Genomic DNA, 10,991 nt, shown 5'->3' with positions numbered 1-10,991 from the left:
GCCTAGAAGGGAGCACGCCGGAGGGGAGGGGCGCCGGGGACAGAGCGCGACGTCCCCTGCCATTCCCGTCTCTGAGAGGCCGCCGTCCCGGCCAGGCCCCGCCCCTCGCACTTATGTAATAGGGACGCGCTACCATTGGCCCGCGAGACCGGAAGAGGCGCAGGCGCGCGTGCGGGTGGGGCGATGGGGAGGCGGGGCGGGAGGCCGGGGCAGGAAGGCGAGTGGGCGGGGGCTGCGCGGAACAGGCGGCGCTGGGGAGACTGGGAGAAGTGCGCGGCGTGCGCGAGCACGAGGCTTAGTGGCCTCCCTCAAGGCAGAGGCAGCGGGCGCGCGCGGCGGTGGCGGGTGCGAGTCGCGGGCTGTTGTGCTGCCGGCTCTTGCCTTTCCCCTCCTTGGCGGGTGGAGGAGGCCGAAGCGGTGCTGGGCGCGCTCCCCTTCCTCTCCCTCCGGCCACCTCCCCCCGCAAGCCCTCTCGTGCTGCGCGGTCTCTCCGACGCAAGACTGTCCCGGCCCGGGTGAGCGGCTGTGGGGGCGGCGCTGACGCCGCAGGACGCCCGGGAGCCGGGGTGGGGGGCCTGCCGGCTGGGTCGGCGGGGGCCGTGATGGGGCGGGCGGGTCAGCGCGGGTCGCGAGGGGCCGCCGGCCTGCCCCGCCTCCTTGGGGGCCGCCGAGCCTGCCCTGTCCCGGCGCGGGCCGCCGGGAAGGAGGGGAAGCTCGGGCGCCCGCCAGGCCCTGCAGGTGGCCGGCTCGCAGGCCGGCCGCGGCGGCGGCGGAGCGGTAACCTTACCCGCTGGCGGCAGCAGCTGGTCGGTTTCCCTCAGCTTGAGCTCCCGGTGGCCGAAGGGGCCGGGTTTCGGGCAGCGGAGGCCCCCGGGAGGCGTGTCTCGGGCCGGGGTCCGTGAGGAGGGGCCGGTAGGTAGGGGTTTCGGTGGCCGAGAAAGAGGAGGAATTCTCTTCCAGGCGGGAGAGGCCGGTCTGGGAAGGAAGGTGTGCCGGGCTTAACAGCCGGGCTCAGCGAAGTGCTGGCGAAGATAGACCTAACTGCCGGCCCTTTCATCCTCTCTCCTCTCCGAAAGGGACTTAGTTCACTAAAAAAGCCGGAGTCAAGTTGTTGTTCACTGCCCGGGCCTCTTCGTTTTCAGATACTTAATGGAAAATGATCCTACTTCCTGGATCCAAAATTTTTTTCTCTTACTCGTTTGTTTTGGTTTTAGGAGGCTCTTTTGGGGCAAGGCTTATACTTGGTACCTCCTGTAAGAGCCCCTCATATTGTAAGAACTCATTACTCGCTTTACTTACTTCCCTCTTTACAGCCCCCCTTGGAAGACCATACAAAATAAAGAGTTATAAGCCAGCTTTTAGGTATTTGTAAATGACTTCTTGCCCCTCAGTTCGCTGCTTTTAATCAAGGAGAAGTTATGCGTAGTTACGCTTAAGATTTTGTGGAAAACTCAGTTGGCTTGAGAGCAAGCCCTAAGTTGAGCTGTCCAAAAGCAGGTGGTTTGTTCGTTTGCATTTCTGCTTTCAAAAAGGAAATCAATGCAAGCGTGTCGCTAGAACTTAGGGGCCTGCCTTACGCATTTAGACTGATTTCAATTTCCTTTGCCTCGTGTTTTCTGTTTTAAAAATAACAGCAACCACAATCTTTTCTTTATTAAAGCTGTTATGTGTTTTTTGTTACTTTTGTGAGATGACAATGAGAATGGGAAAATGTATTGTTAATGTATTTTATCAGCAGTGGTAACTGCAGAAGTTGCTTTTTTCAGATCACTGCGTGAATATTTTAGCAGAACAGCTAATAACTTCTAGATATCAAAGAAACTTCTAGAATTAGTAGCTTGCCATTTTATACAGTGTAAAACAGTTAAGAGGTTACCTCCATAATCAGTGTATTAACATACATGTCGTACATCATGTGGAAGAGTTCAGATCCATGTGAAGTCTGAAGTATTCTGACTTAAGGTACTGATACTAAGACACTGAGACACTAAGAATGTTATAAACATTGAGATATCATAAAGATTGAATACCTATCATTCAAATAATGCAGAAGTGTCCAAATCTGTTTCCATGGGAATAGGTTTGTAAACTTGGCATAAATATACTTTTTAAAAAAGCATTTCATTTGACTTGGAATTAATAAGGATTTGGTTTTTTAAAAAATAACAAAAATGGAAGTTTAGTCTTGAGTGGCTAACACATCTGATTGTATATACCATTATTTGATGGGAATGGGGTTCCTATATTAGGCTAGCCATACTGAAAAATTCTGTGATTTTTTGAAATGCTGAGCTGGCTTCCTAGAAAAGGATTGATCTTCCTTTGTATTTTGACTTTTAGATTTGATGTTTAATGCTAGTGGGAACTTGGCCTATGGGTGTGCTTTTTTGTTGTTGTTGTTCCCCTTTTTCTTTTTGGGAGAAACTGGGGTGTTTCCGTGACTGTTTTGACCTCTTATCTAGTTAAGGTTCTAGTCAGAACAAGCTAACACTCTTTCCTGGTGAAGTTAATAAGTGTATTGTGTGTTCATGTCCTGAAATGACTTAAAAGTGTAAAATTTAATTGCAGTGCTAGTCAAAACTATCCATAGGGATTCTACTTAAATCCTATTTTAAAGATCCTATTTTAAAGTATTTAAAAACCAGCTCCAACTTATTATAGACCTTTTATGAATAGGTTTAATTTGTTGTCTTAAGTCTTTATTGAAAAAATAAAAATGTTTCCCCTAATTTTTAACCTGTGTTAATTTCAGATTGCCAGTAGTAAAAAGGGGTAGCTTTCATTTTTGTAAAAGTACCCTTATTGTTAACGGATATGAATTTGAGCAAGCTCTGGGAGATGGTGAAGGACAGGGAAGCCTGGCGTGCTGCAGTCCATGGGGTCGCAAAGTTGGACATGACTGAGCAACTGAACAACAACCCCTTTAATCTTAATAATTTGTCCAGCAGTCATATGAAGACCAATTTTTTTATTTTTTAAAGAAAGAATTGCACAGTAATTTTAGGAAACCTAAGTATTCAAGAGGATGGTTCCCACTGCTCCTGTGAATTTCTTTAGAGGCACTGGATGACAGCTTTTATTTCTCTTAAAGTTGTAAGAATCTCGGGTCAAAGGGGAAAGTACTTTTGCAAAATGATCAAGTGATTGGGGAAGGAGCTAAACTGTCTTAGGTAAACTTTTGAAGATTACATACAGGAAAGTGTACAGTTCTTAGGTGTATAGTTAAGTGAATTTTTACAAGTGAACACACTTGTATAACCATTACCTGGATCAAAACACAGAACATTATCGGCACCCCAAAAATCTCCTTCATGTCCTTTTTTTCCCATTGTTACTTCCTGGATTAGTTTTGACTGTGCTAAGCTTTATGCAACACAGGTTCTTTGTATCTGGCTTCTTTTCCTTTGACACTGAGATATAACCGTGTTGTTGCTTGTGATAAGCCTTCCCTTTGAGTGCTGCGTAGTAGTCCAGTGCGGAAGTCTGCCACACGTTATGTGTCTCCTTTACTGTTAATAAGCATTTGGATTCTTTCCAGTTTTGGAAACAGATGCACTGAGCATTCTTGAACTGTACCTTTTGCTGTACAAAAACGTATTTGCATTTCTATTGAATATATACCAAGAGTGGAATTGTGAGATTACAGCGTAGGTGACTAGTTTTCTGCAGTGGTTATATCAGTTTATCCTCTAGTAACCTTGTATGTGAGAATTTGAAAATCCATACATTTTGATTGACTAGTGTTTCTATAAAACAGCTGTCCAGTTCTTGGGGTGTTGCCGTACTAAGATTTTGCTCTAATGTCTCAACTCCTGTTTTCAGATATGGCTCGTGGACAGCAGAAGATTCAGTCTCAGCAGAAAAATGCCAAAAAGCAAGCTGGACAAAAGAAGAAGCAAGGACATGACCAGAAGGCTGCTGCCAAAGCTGCCTTAATATATACCTGCACTGTCTGTAGGGTAAGGGGAACTGAAAGACGTAGCTTCCTACAGCCGTATCACCCTGAATGTGCCCAGTTTTATCTGAAAGGCATAGTTCTCTCATGGACAGTTCTTTCATTAGGGATTGGTTTGTATAGGTTAAAATTTTGCAAACATAGCAAGAAAAATGCTTTACTTGAAATAGATTTGAGAGGTGATTGTGTTAGGAGCCCATCTTCATTCTTCTATTCAATGATTTATATATATGTGTGTATGTGTTTTGTCTGTGCCTTGAGGCACATAAGAATCTTAGTTCCCTGACTAGGTTTTGAATCTGTGTCCCCTGTACTAAAAGCACAGAGTCCTCTAACCACTGAACTGCTGTAAAACTCCCAACAATTATATTTTTGGAATAGCTCCTCTGGCCAGACACAGTTTTCTTGGTGTTATTGAGATGGAATGAACAAAGCAAAAACCCTTTCCTCATAGAGAAAAAAGATATCTTCTTAAGGGCAGATAATACACTTTGAACTTCATAAGAAAAGTCAGATTTACATGCTTAATTTAAAGCTATGTAAGACACCTCTGGTTATATACTTGGCCTTTTTTTTTTTTCCTTTGCTAAATTTGTAGTTATGTCTACAAAACTAGAGTATATTCACGTTGAGGGCTTTGACTAGCATTAATGTGTTTTATTCGATTGAAGAAGAATCATAACAGCTGCTATTGAGTGCTTACGAGGTGCCAGACACTGAGCCACATGTTTTCCATGTATGCGCCCATTAATCACACAGCTCCTCTATGGCATAAAGTACTTTCATTCTTATTTTACAGAAGAGCAATTGAGTCATGGGGAGTTAAATAACTTGTGCTGGGTCACTCAGCTAGTATGTTGGAGAGCTGGGATCTGAACCCTGGAGGTCCACCTCCGGAGCCCATCTTCTGGACCACACTGCTACGAAGAAATTTTCCTTAAATTCCAGGCTAGGGTCTTTTTTTGCCTATTTAAACTCACTACTTTTTCTTCTTAGTATTTTTATTTTTGGCTGCGAGGGGTCTTTGCTGCTGCTAGTGGACTTTCTCTAGTTGCGGTGACAGGGGGATACTCTGCAGGTTTCTCATTGTGGTGGCTTTTTTTGTTGAGGAGCACAGGTTCTGGGGCACAGGGACTTCAGTAGTTGTAGCACTCAGGCTTAGGAGTTGTGGGTTGCAGGCCCTTGTGTGTGTGTGTTCAGTACTTGAGATTCATGGGCTCTAGAGCTTGGGCTTAGTTGTTCCATGGCATGTGGAATCTTCCCAGACCAGGGATTAAACCTGTGTCCCCTGCATTGGCAGGTGGATTCTTATCCACTGTGCCACCAGGGAAGTCCCCTAAGGTCACCACCCTTGAAGTTATTAAATAAAAGTGCCAAAGGAAAAGTGCATGGTGAGGTTGTTTCAGTTACAGCAGGCATTTTTTTTTTCAGTATGTCTGGGTAGAATTGGTGGTATGGATGGGAAGTGGCTCAGTTGCTCAGTTGTATCTGACTCTTCGCTGGGATTCTGCAGGCAAGAATACTGGAGAGGGGGTGCCATTTCCTCCACCAGGGGATTTTTCCCAACCCAGGGATCAAACCCATGTCTCTTACATCTTCTGCGTTGGCAGGCAGATTCTTTACCACTGCACCACCTGGGAAGCCCATGGTTGGGAAGGGATATTGATAAGACTTGACTGATTCCTGGACTAAAGTTAATCTTTTATTGAAGTCATTACCAATGAAAGAATTCCTGACTCCTTAGAAGTTCTCATTAAGAGAAGAAATCTGTTAAATTAAATAACTTGTTTTTATTGAGTTTTGATATACACAAAATAATGAGATTGAGCAAGCTTCAGATTCTGTTTGGAAAGAGACAAGGTAAAAGTAAATTTCACTAAATTACTAATGAAAAAATACTCTGAGTATTTTTCTGAAAATACTAGAGTATCTCATATAGAACTCACAGCAACAAAAAATGTTTATTTAATGTTTTATCTAATGTAATGTGCTTAAATAATAAATAATTGAATGTCTTTGTCTAGTTAAGTCAGTGTAGTATAGTATTTGAGGTCTGAAATATCTAGTACTAAGTTAAACACAGGTACTGGACAAATTAAACTGTAGGTTTTAGTTTCCTTAGCACAGAAAATGCAGATAGTAAAAACTGATTTAAGATTACTGGAAGATTCTGTGAAAAGTTTGGTAACAATGCTTAACATATCCAGTAAATGTTATCTATTGTTTGCTGTTAATCAGGTAATATTCTCTTTGACCCATCCCTTTTTTATATGTGAAATGTGGGATATGCTATGAATTTCTTTGCTACAAAGTCCTTTTCATGTGTCAGCCAGTAAGTTAAAGGAATTTAAAAGTGTTTTGCAGTAGTTGTTGATCATGAGTAGGCTTAGGATTTTAAAAGCACACTTTTGTTTCGTGAATCAGGTCTAACTCTTCTTTTTTGCACACTTTTAAAAATTAGACACAAATGCCAGACCCTAAGACCTTCAAGCAGCACTTTGAGAGCAAGCATCCTAAGACTCCACTTCCTCCAGAATTAGCTGATGTTCAGGCATAAAGTTGTTTACAGGTAATTGACATTTTCTTTTGTTAATGTCAGATTGTATACAAGAGCAGAATTATCTTTTGTAATTGTAAAATTGATTTCTATCTTCTAGCTGAGACTTCATTACTGCCCTCTTTTAAGTTAACATTTAACTTTGCAATTGTTAGAAGTCCATTTCCCCAGACCATATCCTTTCAATGCCTTTGAAACCTCTAAGTTTTTTACCACTGTAGCCAAAAATGGGATGAGGTGATGCTGGCCAACTCTAGTCCAAGAATGGAGGAGTTTTCAGTTTAAAGAAAATGACCATTATAAAAGTGTTTGAGGATCTTGCTCCCAGAAATGATGCAGACCATAGTCTGTGAGTGCCTTTTTGTTGGTATTTGACTTAGAGTGCTTAGCAGAGTACGTTAAAATATAAGATAGGATGTAGGCATTCACTATAAACTGGACAGTCACTTGAAAATAAGCAGTTTGTACTTTCTGTGTGGTTGGATTTTTTTTCCTAAATGGTAATGGTATATGTATGAGAATTATTTCTTTTTATATTCATCAAAGATCTGTTTATAAAACTTAGTTGACAGATCTGTCAGGCTAACTTCATAGCTTAGGCATGTTTCGCTTTTTTTTTAAAGACACCTGAAATACGTGTAAATCATATTTATGTAATGCTCACATTCACTGAACATCTTATGTTTTATAGGTGGATACGTGACACCTTTGATTCTTCTACTGTCTCAGACCTTAGGTAACAAACCTGCAGCTGCTTTTCTAACAAACTGTTGATCAGCAAAATAAAGGGGCTACAGAAACACTCATTTTTATGCTGTTCCCTTTTGGGCTTCATGCAAAGACAATTCTGTGTAAATGTACAGTTGACTCTGATTTGGAAATCTGAAAATCAGTCCATCCTTGTTATAAAAAATTTTTTTACAATTGTAATTATATTGATGTTCATATTGTGTAAAATAACTCATTTAATAAAGTAGTACTTTGATTTTACAACATCACAGGATAAATGGTTTTAGAAATTCTGTTCTTTCTACATTATTTGCCTTATAAAAATCTAATGAATTCATCAGCTGAAATTGCAAGCGCAGTTCTTAGGTCCTTTTCTCAGTTCAGGGGCAGGTTCATAGTTAAACCAGAGCAGACTCATTCACTAATTTGTGCACAGGATTTTATTGGCAGTTGCTGACCTAGGTGAAGAATGACTTACCTGCTGCCTTAGTATATTGCAATCGTGTCATTTTTCCCTCTTCCTGTGATTGAGGTTGGACTATTTGAGCTTGCTATGTGACCTGGCTATACCTGCCAGCCAGGTATAGCCTGTAGATAACTAATATATTCTTCAGATTGGTTGGGTTGTCAGTAAGCCCTTCTAAAAAATTACGTTCTAAAGTATTCGCCACATGAAATAAGCAGTCTGTTGTATAATATAAAATATGGAACATTTGTGAACTGGTAAAGCGCTATCTTTTATAAATTATACTTGATTCTTTGAAAATTGTGTAAGTTCTTTGATTTGAAATTGAAGTTCGTAATTTTGGAAGGGGTTTTTGGAAGTTAATAACAATTTGGCCAATTTATGAATGGATTTTGCAGTAACGGAAGGATTGGAATGACTTGTGGCTGGATTAATTCCCAGAACCGTCTCCTTTCTTTCCTTTTTAAGTTAATAGTTGATTTTAGGAGTTTACTTTGTGCTGGTTCCTAAAATCAAAGACTGTGTATAGTATGACTTCCATGTGAACTAGAAAAGTATTAAAATAGGCCAATATCCACATTTTTCTTTTTTTACTCTTAAGGATGGGGAAGTGGGTTGGTTCCGATAAATGCAGTAAATCCTACCCAATTAAAAAAGACTAATTTTAGATTTCTTCTAATTTGCTTTTGCCAACTGTTAATACTAAGTGAAACCGCTGTAACTCAGTTTAAATTTTAAAGTTGATTTAATAGGAAGAACATGCAAATATTTACTGGTATTGCTTAGAGCCGCAGATCTGATCCTGTGGATTGATTACAAAATGCATTCCCTCTTTCTGCTGTAACTCATCACTGCATTTGTTTTATAGCTGTGCATTTTCTGCCCACCTTGTTTGTCTTTAGTGTAAGTTTAAAATAAGATATTTTCAAGAAAAAGCTTCAGTGGTGATAGTTTCTTAGCAACTCCTCTTCTTATACTCTTACTTTAAAATAGTCATTTTTTCCATGTACTTAATTTCCTCAGTTTCAGAGTTATTATCTGTTAATTCCAAATATGTTGGTTACTAGAATATTAGAATTTACCTAATTGCTTACAGTGGGTATTACAGAAGTTATGGTTCAATTACAATTTTAAAGTTTTTAAAAGTGCTTTGAGCATATGTATGTTTATGTTAGTAACAGATCATTTACAAACCTTTTACAAGTTTTGGGTTTTTTTTTTTTAATTTGCTTTATTGACTGTAATTCAGAATAAAAGCATTATGTTCTTGTGTTTAACCCTTTTTTATAAGCAGCTGAAGACACCATATTTAATTAGATCTCAGTGATAAGGAAATGGCTCCACTGATGTTGATAAAACATTCTTATACTTCATGTGAGGATTATTAGTGCAGTCCCCTTTTGTTTGGCTTAAATCTACGAGAAGGGGAAGATTTTCAGCATCTTCATCATTTAATTTGAAGATTCTTTAACAGATGACAGCTTAGTTCGTTATAAAACTGTTATGGTGTCTTCGAAGACTTGATAAAATACACAGAATTGCTCCTGTTGTATTCTGTATTACCATTAGTTGCCAAAAGGAATGGGGTTAAGATGACACTTGTTTCCGTTCTCTTTCTTATGGATCTACATCCCCATGTTTACCTGACACATTGGGGGCTCAGTTGTGTGCTGTAATGTCTTATTAAAGAAGATATTAAAGAAAACTAAACTAGTCTAATTTCTTCTACATTTTGGGAGGTTTTTATATTGCCTCTTCCCAGTTTAAAAAAATTTCTTTTCAATTCAGAATTGCCTCTTGAGTGTAGAATTGGTAGTTCTAAGGGTGACAGATTTCTTTCATTTTTCAGTGTTTTCCCTTTATCTATTTGGGATCTATAGGATACTTAAGAAGAAAGAAAAAAGCTTTGCTTAGAACCTTGCTATATTGAATTAGTAGAGGAAATAATCGACTATTAATCTAAAAATAATATACAAAAAATGCTTAGATCAGTTAATTAAATTGGATAAGTCCTTAAAGACATAGACTCAGATTTGAGCTACACTTTTTGTGTTATGTTAAGCTACTGTGTAGCTGATTAATCACGTCATAATTAAACCCTGAGATGTATGTATCACGAATAAGGTAGACTTTACCAGCATTACTATTTTGCCCCTCCAAAACCTTTGTTTTTCATTTTTTAAGAATGTGGATTGTACTGTACCTGTTTTAAAATGTGGTTAATATAGAGGGCTTTTTCTATAATACAGTGACCCACCCACCACAGTCCAAACTATAACTGAAATATATTTAAACCTCTGTTTCTGCATTAACTCATTTGTGCTAGAATTTTCATTTGGGGGGCAGTTTTTGGTATGGTTTAATTTTGGTCAGAGAATATACTTTTTAGAGTGTATCACAATGAGGATCAACACTAGGGGGTTGTATTTACTGTGACTTTACATTCTGAGATCTTTCAAGCTAGCTTAATTTTATCTGTTGAAGTTTCAGAAAATTCTTTACTCCCAGTGTAAAGATTTAATAAAACATCTATCTGTTTGGCTGAGAAAATAGATGTTTTATTAATGAAAGTACAAGTTGTCTTTATTAATTGTGGATTACCGTATTAAACTGAAAATTAAATGTCTTCTATTTTAAATGTTCTTTGGCTATACTGTTTACTAAGTTACCATCCTTTGGGAGTTTTTTAACCATTGTTTAGCTCCAATTTTTTGTATATAATACAGCTCCAAATTTAAAATCTACTCATAGACAGACTTCAGTCATTTATTTAGATCCATAAGGGTATATCTGTATTGTGAAGTAATTCTGTTAAAATCATATTCCTTTCTAGTCATTTTTAAATTTATACAGTATCATTGTTTCTTACATGATATTAATAATAACAGCTTAGGGTTTGGTAGACAGAAGTATTTCACTTTATCACCACTTGTGTTGTAAAATTCAGAATGGGACCTGCATTTTAGGATTCTAATTTATTAAAATTTTAATTAAGAAATAGGCCATCATAGTATTTCCTCTAACAGTGTTTCTCAGAATGAGATCTATGGCTAAGGTGACCATCTCTGGTTTGCCAAAGACACCACTTTGGCCTAAATTTTGATTTCATATTAATTTATGTTTAATATCAAAGTAATATTGTATGTAATCTACTTCAAAATCTCAGTATTGCCTCCTTCACTCATATCAGTTTCTAAGGTCACTGGCCACGCCCCCGCAGCCTGCAGCATCTTGGTTACCTGACCAGGCATTGAACCTGGGCCCACAACAGTGGAAGCCCTGAG

At 39.3% G+C, this 10,991-nt stretch overlaps 1 protein-coding gene across 2 annotated transcripts; it reads left to right on the top strand.

The window, feature by feature from the left end:
- On the top strand, positions 236–9,412 carry ZNF706 (zinc finger protein 706). 2 transcript variants are annotated; one of them, XM_018058317.1, is made up of 4 exons: positions 236–515; positions 3,823–3,959; positions 6,417–6,524; positions 7,204–9,412. In XM_018058317.1, exons 2-3 carry the CDS (start codon positions 3,825–3,827, stop codon positions 6,510–6,512), a joined length of 231 nt encoding a protein of 76 aa, XP_017913806.1. In that variant the 5' UTR covers positions 236–515; positions 3,823–3,824; the 3' UTR covers positions 6,513–6,524; positions 7,204–9,412. The 2 variants fall into 2 exon arrangements, with proteins under 2 accessions (XP_017913806.1, XP_017913804.1); XM_018058315.1 differs by lacking the exon at positions 236–515 and adding an exon at positions 894–912.

The sequence above is a fragment of the Capra hircus genome, chromosome 14 (assembly GCF_001704415.2).
Source record: "Capra hircus breed San Clemente chromosome 14, ASM170441v1, whole genome shotgun sequence".
NCBI lineage: Eukaryota > Metazoa > Chordata > Mammalia > Artiodactyla > Bovidae > Capra > Capra hircus.
This window is presented reverse-complemented; position numbering and strand designations above follow the sequence as displayed.